This window comes from Parasteatoda tepidariorum, chromosome 7, assembly GCF_043381705.1.
Source record: "Parasteatoda tepidariorum isolate YZ-2023 chromosome 7, CAS_Ptep_4.0, whole genome shotgun sequence".
NCBI lineage: Eukaryota > Metazoa > Arthropoda > Arachnida > Araneae > Theridiidae > Parasteatoda > Parasteatoda tepidariorum.
Window position 1 is genome coordinate 23644200 of NC_092210.1, and position 17961 is coordinate 23662160.

The 17961-nt window shown below is 32.2% G+C and overlaps 1 protein-coding gene across 1 annotated transcript in view; it reads left to right on the forward strand.

Annotated features, from left to right (window-relative positions):
* The window catches only part of LOC107438384 (Bardet-Biedl syndrome 9), a 39992-nt gene extending 34985 nt beyond the window's left edge, over positions 1 to 5007 (forward strand). Inside the window, exons 20-21 of the mRNA XM_071183738.1 lie at positions 285 to 410; positions 1523 to 5007. Of these exons, the coding sequence (XP_071039839.1) occupies positions 285 to 410; positions 1523 to 1614 (218 nt within the window). The 3' untranslated portion in view covers positions 1615 to 5007. The remainder of the gene's footprint in view (positions 1 to 284; positions 411 to 1522) is intronic.
* The last annotated feature ends 12954 nt before the right edge of the window (positions 5008 to 17961 follow it).

Sequence of the window (17961 nt, forward strand, 5' to 3'; positions counted from 1 at the left end):
GAGGATTTGCAAATGCGAAAGGAGGAGCAAAAATAATTTCGAGTTTTGCTCAGTGAAGAATTTCTGGAATTGATGAGTTGGTACCCCAGCCTCCCTATAGCCCTGACTTGGTGCCGTGTGACTTTTTTTGCTCCCCCGACTGAAAAGAGAGCTGAAGGGAAAGCACTGGGAGTCGGTGGAGAACATCCAAGCTCATGTTACAAGGTTCCTGAGAGGCATTCCTGNTTAATTTTGTTCATTAAATTGTTTATTTTATGGAAATAATTGTTTAACTCTTGTTTTAGTATCACAGTATAATGCTAATGAAAGTGATGATATGACTTTGCCTGAAGGAATGAGATATGTTGATAACACCCATGATCGCCCCGTTTCCGCTTCTGCCAAATCTATGTCTGAAGATGTTTCAAATGGTTTGGCAATTATTTATTTTTAAATACCAATATTTATTCTACTAATATTTATCATACTAATATTTATTCTACTAATATTTATCATACTAATATTTTTTATACTAATATTTATTATAGTTACATTTATTCTACTAATATTTATCATACTAATATTTATTATGCTAATATTTATTACTAGGATGCTTCGCCCCCTGCTCGCTGGCGCTCGTCAACCCCCGGAACTGCTTTTGTAGTTCATTTTGGATTGCTTTGCAATCCGATGATCGCTTTACTCGCTCATTGGATACGTTCTTAACATCTAGCTTTTGTATACTTTTTTGAACACTGAAGTTCCGAAAACTTTTCACTGTAGAAAATTCTAAACCTGTACATTTCAATATTAATTTGAAATTGCAAACAGTTCACATATTTTGCTTAATCACACTATTCTAAATTTCAGTTGTTGAGAAAAGTGACTGTTGTAAGTTTTGTTTTAAAGTCTTTCTCACCAGAGGGCTAAAACCATGTGTTGTAAAACAATATGAAATAGTACTGAACTCCGAATGTAAACCATCGACTTTGATGAAGATAATTTTGTGAGAAATTTTTTGATAATTCTGTGAGAATTCACCCGATTCGACATATGATGCTCACTCCTGCGCGCCGAAGCCTATCGATTAAAACGTATTAGCGTTTTATATAATATAGATTAGCCATATGATGCTCACTACGTGCTCTTGCGCACCCAAGAACATCAATTAAAAATGAAAACTGTTGCCAACACGAGAAAAGAAATATCATCAGTTTTATTGATATATACGTATTAGCGTTTTATATAATGTAGATACTAATATTTATCATGCAAATATTTAGTATACTAATATTTATTATATTTATTATACAAATTTTTTAATCCAATATGTGTCTTAAAGAAAAAGTGTGTGTGTCTAAGGTGTAAAATGTAATTTTTTTCAGAAAGGATTAAAAAAAACTTTAACACTTGAGAGATTTCATTTACTGTGTTATACTTTACGAATTGGTGAATTATTAAAAAATGGTAATTTAAATCTAGGAAGAAGAAGAAATACAGTTGTTCATAATAGTTATTATTATTTAATGTTTTGATATTGCAGGTAATGTAGATGAAACTGATTATCAGTTACCGAATGAAGACTATGCCACTACGTTTGATGAACTGGATGACAATGAAGAAATGATCATATGACATCTGAACTTGCAAATTTGTTTATTTATGATCTCAAACATGTTAGTGATTTTAATTTCATTATATGTTTACTATGCTGTGGTATTTGAAAGAAATAAGTTTATAAATTTCACAATTTTTATTTTAGATGTAAAAATCACATAAAAAAACTAAAAATATTTATTTTGTCAGAATTAATGGTTGCTTTGAATAGAATATACTAGAAAATAAATGCATAAATTGTTAATTGATTGCTGAAAATATACAGCTAGATATAAATAATATATTCGTGAAATCAAATTTGGTATTGATTATTTTGCTATTTTCTTTGCATTTAGTTGTATAATTCACTGATATCATTTCCATTCTGTTTCATTGTATCATCGAAGTTAAACTTACATGTATTCTTAAAAAAATAATCTCAAAAGTCTGTCAATTTACACTATAAATTTGAAATTAACATCTTGTTTCATCTGGAAAGAGGAGGTAGGAACTTTAGCTAATATTTTTAGTGTTTCTATATGACAACCGTAACTATGATGAATGTTTGTTGTGATAATGAATAATGAGTGAATGAACGAAGCAAATGAGTGAATGAAATGCATGAAGGAAGAAAAATACTATGATAAATAAAAAATATAACTAACATTGATTTTGGTGTCTTAAAATTCAAAAGTAATTATCTTATTGTGTAATTTAATATTTTCAAGCAAAGACAAGTACGTATGACAACCGTGACTGTAAAGAGTATTCAGGATAAAAATTAATAAAAGTGAGTGAATCAATGATTGAATAGTATGCAAGAAAAAAGAAAGATTCTATGATAAATAAAAATTACTCTTAACATTGGTTTTAGTGTCTTTAAAATTAAAAAACACAAATTTAATTGCATAATTTAATATGTTTCAGCAATGAATAGCATGTCTGTATAACAATGAATGTTTGTTATGAAAATGAAAATTATACAGGAAGCCAGTGAATGAATGAATGCGATGCAAGACAATATGATAAATGAAACAATATAATTCGTTTCAGCATCTTAGAATTAAAAAGTATTTATTTTATTTTGTAATCTAATATTTTGCAACAATGAGTTGTATGTCTGTATGGCAATCATGATTGTGAGGAATATTCATTTTTAAAGTGAATATTCATATAAAGAGTGAGTGAATGAATAAATTGAATAGAATGTAGGATACAAGGAAGAGTTTTTGATAAATAAAAATTATAATTGACATTATGTTTAGTTATCTTTGAAATTAAAAATCGCTTATTTTATTGTATAATTTAATATGTTTCAGTGATGAATAGCATGCCCATATTGCAACTATGACCGTTATGAATATTCATTGTAAAAATGAATTATACTCTTGAGAGTGAGTGAATGAATGATTGAATAGAATGCAGGATGAAAGGAAGATACTATGATAATTATTATTGGCCTCAAATTTAGTGTCTTTAAAATCAAGAAGCGTTAATTTTATTGCATAATTTAATATTTTTCAGCAATGAATAGCATGTCTGCATTGCAACCGTGACTATGATGAATGTTCTTAGTGAAAATAAATAATGATATGGATAGTGAGTGGATGAATGGATTGCAGGGAGGAAGGCTATTAGTGAATGAGCAAATCAATTTATTAACAAATAAAAATTTTAACCTATATTTTGTAGTACTGTGGACAATGACAATTATTTTCTTATTTTTTTTAATGTTGAAATATTTATTTTTTAATGAGGGCAAACTATTTTTACCAAGAAAAATAAAAGATTTTATCGATAGAGGAAATAGCTACTACCCTGAAAAATATGCTGCTTTTTTTTCTTATTTTCACCTTTTTGCAAAAACAATCTTTAGCTCAGTACTAAACTTATGCGCTATATTTTCTGCACTTAAAGCTAATTTGGTAATGTTTGTAACTTAGTAAAAAAAATCTTTCCATTAAAATAAGTATTTGTTCTTTTTATCTCTTAAAATAAATGTTTTTAGGTATCAATCTAAATATGTTATTTGGTTGATTTTTGAAAATTGTCCTCAAATTCTTTTTACCTACTGCTTTCTGTCTATATTTGCTTCTACTTATTTAGTATGAATAATTTAATGATTGATTACATTGAGAAACAAAATTTTTTCTCTCATTTATACAAATACTTAATCTTGCCTAATTCGGATGTATGGATTTCAAATCTGAAATTAGTTTTGCTCCTCAAGCTATTTCTTTTTTTTTACACGACATTTTTAGTCTATTTTTTGTCGAAATGTACAAGTTTAATAATGTTATACTCAAGTGGGGGTGGCGAAAATGTTGACAAACTTCTGGGGAAGTTAGGGCTTATCTTCAGAATTAAAATTGCTTAGGAACCTATGCCCATAAATGTCGTCATGCGCGTTTTGGGGATCTTACCTATTATGAACTCTTAAGAATCTAATGTAGAAACAGTCCATTATAAAGCACCCCTAGAACTGTATGATGACTTTCTCCTTAACTGTCTTGATATAATTTATGCGAAAATTTACTTGCAAAGTAATGTTTATTCCTTAAATAACATTGTGAAAAACTAGTTTAAAAATGAGTAAAAGTAACCAGGTTCACAATATATAACGGAAAAGTAACCAGGTTCACGATATGAAACGGAAATTGACGAAATGTTGAACTAATTCAGTGTTTCTGATTTGTTTCATAAATTAATATTTTTACCAAAAAATTGATTACCCACAATTAAAAGTTTGCATAATCCGTCCCAAAATTTATTACGATGCGTATGGAAGGAAAAATATTTTATTATTAAGAATTTTTTTCTAAAAGAAATTGATTTTTGTATGCATATATTGCGTAGATAGGATTTATCGCATGTTATAAAAAGGAAATTAACAAAATAGTAAAATAATTCAGTGTTCTAAGTTTTTTCTAATAAATTAATATTTTTACAAAAAAAATTGATTCCATCCAATTAGTAGTTGTACAATCCGTCCCGAAATTTATGACAATACACTTTATTATCGAAGAAATGTATTTTATTATTAAGAAAATAGCATTTAAAAATTGGCTATGTTGATTTATATATAAATATATTGCTATTTTTATAGTTAAAGAATGAATAAATTTTTCTACGTATTCTTTATCCAGACATTTGTTTAAAACTTTTATGTGTTTTTTTTCTGTTTCTTTTGGATGTTATTAATTTTGCAAAGTTTTTATTTATGTACTTTTTTTTAAGAAAGAGCTATCAATTTTTGTTTTTACACATAGATTTTTGTTTTATGAAACTTCTTTTTCATTTTACATTTATTATATTTTATTGTACATACTTTTTTGAATTCTCTTTCTTTCTTTATGTTTATACATTTTCAAAATAATTTTTTCAACAATTAATGTATTGTGTGTTGATTGAATAAATCTAGTCTTGAAATAATATCGTATTTTTAATTCATGGAATATTTGTTTAGTCGATTTCCACGATCGAACTCTCGACCCCCAGTTCTACCAGCGGAGTGATCCGACTGCTGTGAGGTTTTACAGATGAAAAAATTTTGAGAATTCTATGAGTTCAAATTCTCAGGGATAAAATTTAATTGTGAACAAAATATCTTGAATTTAGTAATTACTTTCTTTTATCATTTTATCCCCAGCACTTTAGAGGACGTTATATGGTGGAAGTAACTTTTCATCTCAAATTCTCTTTCATTTTCAATGGCATTTTAAAATTTAAAGTATAGAAGAAGTGATTTCAGACAAAGCTAGAGTAAACCTTGAAGTTTCAAAATGTTTTCAAAATATTAGTACACACTATGCAAATGAATTATTAGAGGAGAAATTCATCACAGTGTAATCCTAAATAACTTTCTCATAATTGGTTTGAAGTTTTATATTTTTAAAAATTTTTTTTCAGCATTTGAAATTCTATGGCTTATTCTAGGTTTGCTTTTCTATATTTTGAATTTTAAATTACTTATGAAGGTCAAAGGGAATCGCTACGAAGGATTTCTCCTTTGGTTATAGCGTCCAAGATTGGTCATGGAAAATATTTTGAATGAAATTTGTACATGTTTGCATTATGGGAAAAGGAAAACTATGAATATCTCTCAACATCTAATAAAACTATTAGATGTTGAGAAATACTAATAAAACTATTGGGTTAGGTGTGAAATTGATGAATAGACATTTTGAAAATTTTTTTAGCATTTGAAACTTTATGGCTTACTCTAGGTTTGCCTGGATTTTAAAGTATTGAAATAGTACAGATAATATAAATAACTCAGCTTAACCCTGCCTCCCCCCCATACCGGGCATCCAGGGAATACTATTGACATGAAATGCACTCAAGTGAACAAAAAAGGAGGGCACCAAGAAGAATAGACTGGATCACGAAAGATGGCAACACAATAAATCGATGGACTGACCAGTGATTTGGTCCTGAGGGATCCCTAAAGCTGTGATGCATGAGTAGGTTAAAATTGAATATTAATTGTTAGCGTATGCTACTTATTAAACAAAGGAGGTCCAGGTGCTGTGCGAGATAATATATATAAGTTAGTTTTTTTTTATAATTAAAGAATATACATAGGGGAAGAAGTCTAGCTTCCATAAGCATAATGTAAACCAGTTCCCAAGGTTTGGTGCAGCCCGAGTGTATAAAGGAAAAAAACATTTAGGGACCACCAGAAGTTCTTGAAACATGTTTGGACCCTCCTCTCCTCGCAACTACTATTGTGTTGGGGATGAGGAAGAAACATTTTCTCATTTAATTTATTGTTGGTTTGTTCTGCATTTTTACATTATTAATAAACAGTTCAGTGCAAGTACTATTATTTAAGATATTTCTTTGAAAATACATTTATATCATCCACATTGATTAAATCTACTAACACATTTAACATAGAAAGAATAAAATGGCGGGAGGCAGCCTACCCAACCATACATGTAGAGTTGTCCAACAGCCGGTTCATAAGTGACAACCTCCTGACCACTTTACTTTTTATGAACATGCGCTGGCTCTTATTACATATAATGCTTTGCTAAATTTGAGTATGTTGGAACTCAATAACTCCCTCTAAGTTGTTTTTCTGGTATAGCGTACCGCACCGACCAGGGCCCGATTTAACCTAATTGGGACCCCACCTCTGCTTCACTACTTCAGTTATGAGGAATTGAATTTTAAGGGGTATTTAAGTTTTTCACCTCATTATACATATGGATGCGTGGCCTAATGTAAACAATAACAAGCGTCCTTAAACCGGAAGAAATTTAGAAAATTTCCGGTGTATCCCTCCGCTTATGTTATGACTACGAGGCGATGTGTGAACAAGCCTAATATTCTATGCAGTTTTGTTATTGTAATTTGGGTTCAAATCTAAACATAATTGTACCATTCATAAGAGCTTTCAGAAATGTATTGATTCTTAGAGGTCGTAAAGCCAAAAAAAATTTTGGAAAGTTAATATCTTATTGTGAATAATTCTTAAGGTTTGCCAAGTTTTGTATTTTATCCCTTATTTGGCTACGTTTGAATAAAATGTCGCCAAAAATATCTTTTTAAGTTAGCTTAATTAGAAAATATTCTAATGATTATAATATTGATATGATAATGCTGAAGTTTAAAGGCTGAAAGAAAGAATTCGGTACATGTGAAATACTGCAAAAGATATGATACAATAATATGATGGCTCGTTTTTTCAATCTGCGGCGTAAAAGTATATCGGAAGCAGTAACCCGGAAGTCTCGAAAGAGCAATTTTACCACTAGCGCCACCACCCTTAGCTTTACACGATCACTCATCCATATACAAGGCCGGCCAGGTGGCCGAGCGGTTAGAGTGCCTGACAACGAAGCCAATGGCTGCGGATTCGAATCCCGCTCTGGACATGGTTGTTTCTCTCTCTTGTGTTGTCCTCTGTTGTGTGTGAATGTGGCCCACCCTATGAACAGGTTTGTGGCGTGGGCAATGTTACTCGCCTCCGTGACTTTGGTTCACAGGTGCCACTGGGTAACGCGAAATGAGTAACACCTCTGGCATCTTCTGAGGCGAAACAAATAAAGTTCAGTGCCTGCCATTCGAAAGAAAGAAAAAAAACATATACACAATAAAATTGACTAGAACCTAAAATAGCTATTAAGTCCCCCCCCCCAATGGTCAGACGAAATATCATTCTGTCTATTTTATTGATTTTCTGACAATTCTATGTCCATCATGACGAATGCAGTTTTTTGATTGTTAACTTTGTCAGCTAGCTGAGAAAAATTCATATCCTTCCTGACATTAGGGTAGAAATCAGCTGAATTTTCGCAATTTCGATGGGTCACTTAAGCCAGTCAGAAGACTGTACATTTTATTTTATTTTATAACCGTCGTTGAACAGCCGACCCAATTTCATGGGTTTACGACTACTTACGTTCAACTCCGTAGCCTTGTAATTTTGAACCAATCCAGAAGACAAGGAAACTCCTGGATCAGTACCCCCAGAGGTATTGATTTGTTGTGGGAACATGGAGGACTTTGAGACTCGACAGATTTAACGTGCATCAGTCACCATTTACTACACGGGGTGTCTTCGGCCGGCGAGGATCGAACCCACGACCTCTTGGATATGGGCCCAGCGCCCTACCGACCAGGCTATCCCGGCCTTCAAGACTGTACATTTGTAAACATGTCACATTTTGCGATAAAATACACGCTTTGATGGTCCAAATTTTTCCACCGTAATTGCGAAAATGTAGCTGAATTCCGCACTAGAAGGCCATGGATTTACGAAATATAGATTTTTTGTGTTCATACGATAGATTGATGAAGAAGTTAACATAAAACTGACGGTACTGAAACACTGTACTGATATTTTGTTTAAAAAAGATTCATTAAAGAAGGAAACCTAAAATAAACTTTTTATTCGATTTGGTGGCCCCCTCTGATCTGAGACCCGGGGCAACTGCCTCGTATGCCCCTGCCTTTGCCAGGCTCTGGCACCGAGCAATTCCCCGCTTTACTTACGTATTCGAAGAGCTATATTTCTTATTTCTACATTTGGTATAGCGTCAAAAGCCAGCTATGGAATATATTTTGAATGAAGTTCCTACTTGTTTGCTTTATGGGAAAAGGAAAATTATGAATATCTTTCAACAGTAGAATTTTAGGTTGGGTATGAAATCGATGAATTGATATTTTGCAATTTTTTCCCCGTATTTGAAGCTTCACGGCTTATTCTAGGTTTGCTTTAGCCCACTTTTTCTATATTTTGGATCTTAAATTACTTATGAAGGTCAAAGGAAATCACTGCTAAGAATTTCTCTTGTGGTTAAAGCATCCATGACCAGTTACGGAAGATATTTTGTATAAAGTTAGTGCATGTTTGCACATTATGAAAAGAGAAAAATCTTGAATATCCTTCAACATCAGATAAAACTTTTAGGTTAGGTGTGAAATTGATGAATTGATATTTTGATTTTTTTTTCAGTATTTGAAACTTTATGGCTTACTCTAGGTTTGCCTGATCCCACTTTTATTATACTTATTATAAGGGGAATTTTCTGTTAAGAATTTCTTCCGTACCTATGACTATTATTTTAAGTGTGAAATTGCATTGTGATTGCAAAAATTTCTATGAAACTGAAGAGAAGAGTAACAAAGAAATTAAACATCTCTGGTATTTGAACGAAAATTACTTGTTTTAGAAGCGGGTGCTCTGTTTCTCAAACTATCCAGGCCATATAGTATTGCTAAAAACCAAAACTGTTAAGTTCATTTATCATTATTTTATTAATTTCAATCTACTAGGAAATTTGATGAAAACAACTAAATTAATTTATTAAAATTAGCTAAATATAATTACTGTTTAATGAATGAATCGGTATAATTTAATGCTTCGAAATCTTACATAAAACTGAAAGGCAAGTATTATAATAGTTAGTAATTTCCTTTTTCTTATAATTTATTTTGATGTTGTCCTTCACGCCGACTCTACATTGTTACTTCAAGAAAAAAAAAAGCGTTTTACTATACTCGAACTAATAAGAACTCCAAAAAATAACTGATTTGGCACACCAAATGACGACATTGATCGCGGTCAATACATGATAGTCAAGTTTTACCACAAGCAAACCTTTCTCTCAGTGAATTAAAAATGTAACTTTTTTTAAATTTAAATTTTTGCTGACTTTACATTATGTGTCGAAGGACTGATCCGTGGAAGTAATAAGCGGTTTTCAGTATAAAAAGTATAGTTTTTGACTTACTTGTTTACGTGTCTGATAGTCTTAGACAAAATATTAGTATTATAGAATAATTATAATAATTAGTATTATAGTAATAGTATCGTTTCTTATGCAGGTCTTTTTATGCTGAATGGAAAAAAAATTAATATCAAGTTAATGGGTGTAATTGCTTAGAAGTTATGAGAATTTTCGATATAACATTTCTGGTTTTTACGCATAAAATTTTTATAAAGTTAGAACAATTTAGTTTTTTGCCTTGCTTTTTGGATTTTACGCGTTTCAGCATTAAAAAAAAAAAAAATACAGAAACGATACTTCAATGATCTTGATAGTATTATGAGATGCGTGAATAGGTATAAGTATATAGATATACTTATTTTTCTTTGTATGCATGAAACCTTCCTTAACTTCGTAACTACTCTTTTAATTGACTAGATTTTGATTTTTTTTGATTCAGCGTAAAAAGATTGAAGCAATACCTCACTTGCCCAGACTGCAATTTAAAAACGTTAAAACATATATGAGTAAATAATTGTTACTTTTTACACTTAAAGCGTCTTATACATCTTTCAAACTATTAATATTATCGACTCAGTTATATCTTTCCTTTCAATTAAACAAATTATTCAGGACACTAAACCCCATTTTTCTAGATAAGCACGTCAGATTTTGAATATTTCATAATTCTTTTTTACAATTCATGAATATTTTAATTTAAAAAAAAAAGTGTTTTTCGGCGCATCTTATGACACCTGATTTGACTTTACTTGAATTTACGTAAAATACAAAAGAAACAAGAGTAAGTTATTATTAACTAACATGCAATTAACTCCCCGTCACTTTTTTTAACTAGCCGTAAACTAATTAACACCACAGAATCTTTTAAATAATTGTAAAAAAGAGTTGCTTTTTAAATTTCAACAATCCGTATTGCTAACCCAGTACAAAAAATTCGTCTTCTACATATTCCTGCCGATCTGACTAATTAATATCTATTCACGTTTTTCAGTATTGGTGGCTCAAATTATCTTAATATGTATCCGATATCCAAGTTTCAGGACCTTAGCACAAGCAGTTAGAAGCGAGGGACACAGGCACAAAAACTTATTATTATTATAACAGATTTTAATTTTATTTAAAGTTCGCAGAATGTAAAATAAATAAGATTATTTTATTTTTATAATTCATTATTCTTTCCTTAGTGTCCGTTTCATGGCTCACAATTCTGCAATCAATATTATGGCCATTTTACGACTAATTAGAATGAGCAAATTTATTCGAAAGTTCTTTGCCAGATGATAATACGTGCAAGATTTTACGAACTGCCCTAAATAATAGTAGAACTTTCGACCACTTTCTGACGAGTTAGAGTGATTAAGTTTCAAATGTAGCTGTTTCGGATGACAACGCAAGTTCTAACTGTTTTCTGACCACTATGATTAGAATTTATCCCTAACTTTACTTTCGCTTAACTGAAAAAGCAGCCGACAGAGGAGACATTAGCAGACTAACAAAATCTCAAGAAATTAAAAGGATGAAAAAGAGCAAGTGTAAATGCTGTGAGAGACTAGCAGGGAAAACTCTTAACAACTGAGCATGAGATGCAGAACAGATAGAAGGAGTACTTCAATATAACCCTAACCATTCCTTATGATGTTACTGAAAGTGAGCAACTGCAGGATATTACATCAAATGTGACATCTAATTTTAACGTTTTTAATTACAAAATCTCGCTGACCGAGTTAAAAGTTGCAACAAAGTCAAGGAAAGTATCAGGAAACGACAGCATTGCTTCAGAACTACTAAAGGCAGACGTTGAAATTACGACTTGCTCCAGAACTACTAAAGGCAGGCGTTGAAATTACGACTTGCTCCAGAACTACAAAAGGCAGGCGTTGAAATTACGACTAAACACTTACAAAAATTGTTTAACAAAATATGGGAATGCGAAAAGGTGCCGAAGCAGTGAAAATAAGTGGTCATCATAAGAATACCAAAGAAGGGTGACCTTACGCGTGGGGAGAACTGGAGAGGCATTAGCCTTCTTTTTCATACCTGGAAAAATCTTTTGTAGAGTACTCTTGAACAGCCTGCCTTAAAATTGAAATTGAGAAAAATTTGCTCGTTGAACAAGCTGGAACAAGCAGCACAACACAACAGATTTTTGAACTTTGAAATATAATTGAACAATATCCGGAAATGAATTCTTCCTTATACATAAATTTTATTGATTTTAGTAAGACATTTGATTCTCTCAATAGGGAGATTGCGTGGAAGATCTTAAGGAATTATTACATCCCTGAAAAATTTGTAAAGATTCTAAAGAGTATTTATGACGGTAGTAAAGCCAGTGTTGATGTTGATTGCACACTGACTGGATTGTTGAAACTGGAATAAGACAAGGCTGCGTTGTTGGGATTCCTATTTATAATTGTCATCGATTGGATTATGAGGTCAGTTCACAATCACAAAAGAAGAATACGATGGAAATTTGGCACCACCTTAGAAGATCTCGATTTTGCCAACGATACTGTCCTCAAATCATCTAATTTTAATGATCTGAATGCGACAACACAAACTTTTAACAAATATGCTAACGAAATTGACCTTCAAATTAATGAGAATAAATGCGAAATCTAACAGAAGCATCGAGATCTACTCCGAAAGGATCGGTGAGGTTGATTCTTTTGTTTATCTCGCAGCTATTGTTAATAAACAGGGCGGAAATAACGGTGTTATTTGCCAAAGAATCAGAAAAGCTAGATCCTGTTTTAGAGGTCTGTACAGTTTTTGGAGAGCCTCAATTATAAAATAAAAAACAAAAATGAATGTCTATAAGGCTACCGTGCGTTCCATTCTTCTGTAGGGTGCCGAATGCTGGGGTCCCCCGAAATCGGAAAAAGAAAAACTTGAAACTTTTCTGAATAGATGCCTAAAACTTATACTAAAAATCTTCTAGCCCAATAGTATAACAAGTAAAGACTTTTTAACAAAAGCTAATATCCCATCTATTAATGAAGAAATTTTAAAACGAAGATGGAGATGGCTCGGCTATATACTAAGAACAGATAGAAACAATCATGCAATTGTTTGCAAGCTCATGTGTGCTTGACGGAAAGAGAAAAAGAGGGAGTCCGAGACTAACATGGCAGCGATGCATTAGACCTAAGTAGAGCAGGATTAACTGGAAGGGAAAAAGCTCGTCGCCTGGTCAAAGACAGGGGTGTGTGGAGAAAAAGACTCGAGGCCTTATGTGCCACTGCGGCACGAAGAGGATTAATAAGTAAGTTACTTTCGTTCACTTTTCAACTGGCTAGAGTGAATTTCAATCGTAGTTAGAGGCAGATAACAATGGGCTGTTTCGATAGTTTATTGGCAGCTGTTCGTAAAATTCGTCGGCAATTGAAATCGACAACTTTCAGCCATACACAAATTAACAATCGCAAAAGTTAAATGAAGCTGAATGAAATTTTTTTAAAAAAACTTCATTAATTTTTCTTTATCATGCAATCATATTCACTTGTTTTAAAATATTTTTGAATGTCTCCGGCCGAGTTTCCACTTAACAAAAAAAGGAGAACCTTTGGTTGTTCTTTTCTGAAAATATATTGAAAAAAGAGAACCTTTATCTATTCCTTTTTGGATAATAAAGGTGAGAACGAACTTTCAGTTGTTCATTTCTGAATATGAAAATTGAGAAACTTCAGCTGTTCCTAAGGGAAGACGAACTCTTAGTTGTTCATTTCTGAATATGAAAATTTGAAAACTTTAGCTGTTCCTAAGGGAGGACGAATTCTTAGTTATTCATTTCTGAATGTGAAAATTGAGAAACTATAGCTGTTCCTAAGAGAGGACGAATTTTCAGTTGTTCATATCTGAATATGAAAATTGAGAATCTTTAGGTGTTCCTAAGGGAGGACAAACTTTTAGTTGTTCATTTCCGAATATGAAAATTGAGAAACTTCAGCTGTTCCTAAGGGAAGACGAACTCTTACTTGCTCATTTCTGAATATGAAAATTGAGAAACTTTAGCTGTTCCTAAGGGAAGACGAGCTTTTAGTTGTTCATTTCTGAATTTGAAAATTGAGAAACTTCAGTTGTTCCTAAGGGAAGACGAACTCTTAGTTGTTCATTTCTGAATATGAAAATTGAGAAACTTTAGCTGTTCCTAAGAGAGGACGAATTTTCAGTTGTTCATATCTGAATATGAAAATTGAGAACCTTTAGCTGTTCCTAAGGGAGGACAAACTATTAGTTGTTCATTTCCGAATATGAAAATTGAGAAACTTCAGCTGTTCCTAAGGGAAAACGAACTTTTAGTTGTTCATTTCTGATTACGAAAAGTGAGAATCTTAGTTATTTTTTTTCTAAATATTGAAAGTGATAACCATTAAATAATTCTTTCTGGATACGAAAAGGGAGAGCCCCTAATTGTATCTCTCTTATGCAAAATTGCGAAGGTTTTATTTGTCTTTCACTATACCCATAAAAATTCATATTGAGCTTTATTGTTAAGTTTTATTTTGAAATGTTACTACACACCGTTCTAATTTATCGAAATTGTAACTAATTATTTTTTTATCATCTAAAACGTATCTAAAATTTTGTTTATATTTTACTTAGTTTGTTCATTTGGGGATAATGCTTCATCTGCATTGAACAATAACATGATGTTAGTTTTTAATATTCTTAATATACAGGGTGTTTATAAAGTCCCGGACCCAATTTGATGTTTAATAACTCATAAAATAATAAAGATAGATTAAAATTAATAACATTAATGGTTAGATAGACTCAAAAAGTTTCATGACCCTTGTCAATGAGCGTCCACATGTGCCCCCTTCGTCGCACGGAGAATATCAAGTCGATAGTAAATTTCACGCCAGGTAGCGGCAAGCATGTCGGCATCCACAGAGGCTATTGCGGTTGTAATTCTGGCTTTTAGGTCATCAATGTTCGACACGATCCTCCTGTAAACATTGTCTTTTATGAATCCCCAAGGAAAAAAGTCCAGCGGCGTTATATCAGGTGATCTGGGTGGCCAAGGAATTGGACCTCCTCGCCTACAGAAAAGACGGTCTCATCAGTCGTATACTTAGACATGTTGGAAAACTTCGTATTTCCACAACTAGAAGAGCTTCAGCCACATGTCTTTTTGCAACAAGATGGTGCACCACTTCATTGGGGGATCATCGTTAGTAGTTCCTTGAATGACCATTTTCCAGGAAGATGGATTTGGCGAGGAGATCCAATTCCTTGGCCACCCAGATCACCTGATATAATGCCTCTGGACTTTTTTCTTTGGGGATTTATAAAGGACAATGCTTACATGAGGATCGTGTCGAACATTGATGACCTCAGAGCCAGAATTACAGCCGCAATAGTCTCTGTGGATGCCGACATGCTTGCCGCTACCTGGCGTGAAATTGATTATCGACTTGATATTCTCCGTGCGACGAAGGGGGCACACGTGGAAGTTCATTGACAAGGGTCATGAAACTTTTTGAGTCTATCTAACCATTTATGTTATTAATTTTAATCTATCTTTATTATTTTATGAGTTATTAAACATCAAAATGGGTCCGGGACTTTAGAAACACCCTGTATATTTAATATTGTTAACTAGCATTGATATTTCAGAATTTTCCTCCCTGCTTTTCAAGGCCAAGGAAGCATATTTAATTGCTTTAGGGAGTAATACGTTAGAAAAATTGGAGACAAACGTTTGACCTATTTTAAAATAACACTATATAGAAAATTTTATAGATGCATATAAAAAATTTACACTATCTATATGTAATAAGGTAGTAAAGTGTGCGTAAAATCAAAGAGAACCTCGTTATCATTTTCTTGTAATCAAAAATTAAGCAAGAGTTCAGTTACTTAGCTCCTAAATAGCATAATATTTCTACTAATTTTTAAAAAAAAGTCAACTGCAACTTTTTTTCTGAAATGACAGTCAAATATTGAGTTTATTTTAATGAAAATTGAGAAAAACCCTTATTGTTCTAACGGGTACATTAATGATTAATTTGATATCTAACAACTGACGTCACGCGTGGGTAAATTGTGGCAGTTGTTTGTGCCACGATTCAGCAGGTTATTCGGTTTGATACACACGCGTGACGTCGTTCGTAGGAAGACAATTAAATCTAATCTGCAAATTGATTCAGCGTGATAATAAAAACACACCTAAAAGAGCTGTAATTTTAGCACACCAAGTATAACCTGTGATTAGACCCAACCATGTGATTTCAGCCATGTTCTTCTTTTCGAGTTGCAAACACTCAATTTAAAAAGCTGTAATCTATACTTTATGAACGCAAATATTTTCTACGAGAGTCATTAAAATTGCGATCATATATTTTGAATTTAGGGTTAGATTTCTTGACAAAGTACTCAGTCGAATGCGTTTCAAATACATGAAAATGAGACTAAAGTTTTAACGTTACATGGTACATTTCAGAGCATTATTTTTTAAATTTTGCACCTCAAAACAAAAACAAAATAACCGAGCAAATTAACAAAACAAAATTTCAAACGAAAATAGTTTGTCAAGAGTCATTCTTTGAAATGTTATCTTGAGTTTTCGATCTAACCTGCGATTTTTTTCAGAATGGACAATCCAAACGGTGGTCTTACAAAATTAACAAAAATTAACAACGGAGGAACTTACAAAACAAAAATAGTTTTTCAAGAGTCATTCTTTAACCTTGCGTTTTCGATCTAACCTGCAATTTTTTCCAGAACGGACAATCCAAACGGTGGTCTTACAAAATTAACAACGGAGGAATTAACAAAACAAAAATAGTTTTTCAAGAGTCATTCTTTGAAATGTTATCTTGAGTTTTCAATCCAACCTGCGATTTTTTTCAGAATGGACAATCCAAACGGTGGTCTTACAAAATTAACAAAAATTAACAACGGAGGAATTAACATAACAAAAATAGTTTTTCGAGAGTCATTCTTTAAAATGTTATCTTGAGTTTTCAATCCAACCTGCGATTTTTTTTCAGAACGAACAATCCAAACGGTGGTCTTACAAAATTAACAAAAATTAACAACGGAGGAATTAACAAAATGGAATTTCAAATAAAAAAAGTTTTTCAGGAGTCATTATTTAAAATATTGTCTTTCGTTTTCGATCTGACCTGCGATTTTTCCCAAATGGACAATCCAAACGGTGGTCTTAACGTTTGTTTTGTTATACAAACACGAAAGAATGCTATGAAATTTTTAAATATAAAATCCTTACCATAAATATCGGCACTTTTTCTTTATTTATTCGTATTAGTTGTTATTACTAAACCTAAGTGCTTAGAATCTTAAATCCCTTATAGCTGTAATATACTGAATAATTTAGCATTAAACAAAGATTAATTCAGATAAAAACAAAAACCAGAATCCTTTATATCGACAAAAGTTCCCCTTTTGATATTTAGTGCATATTTAGTTTAACGAAATGTTATACAATTTAAGATAAATGAAATTGAACTCTTTCTTAATTAGGAACTTCGTATGTTATAGATGTCAGATTATTAGTATTTATTTAAGAATTACATAACTATTTTAATATATATGCGTCAATTATTAATGATGCGGAAATTCTAATTTGAAACACGAAATGACAGAGAATATCCGGTATGAATTACAAGAGGGATAAAAGTGAATGTAAAATAAACTTTTTGCTCGGGTTTGCCATTCAAAGCTTTTGGATTAAGGAGTTTCAAATGGCTATGGTACTCTGAAAATTTGAAACATTTGTCTGCAAATTAATTTGCTGATCTTTATATCTATACCTTTAAATTAAACCTCTTTATCGCTACAAATTTTGTACCCTCGATGCAACGACGGTGTCGTAATTCAAGAAGCATAAAAAATCTGTTCCAAACTATATATATACTGTTCAAATGTTTGACATCAGTTGATGAAAATCTCTCTCTCTCTCTCTCTCTCTCTCTCTCTCTCTCTCTCTCTCTCTCTCTCTCTCTCTCTCTCTCTCTCTCTCTCTCTCTCTCTCTCTCTCTCTCTCTCTCTCTCTCTCTCTCTCTCTCTCTCTCTCTCTCTCTCTCTCTCTCTCTCTCTCTCTCTCTCTCTCTCTCTCTCTCTCTCTCTCTCTCTCTCTCTCTCTCTCTCTCTCTCTCTCTCTCTCTCTCTCTCTCTC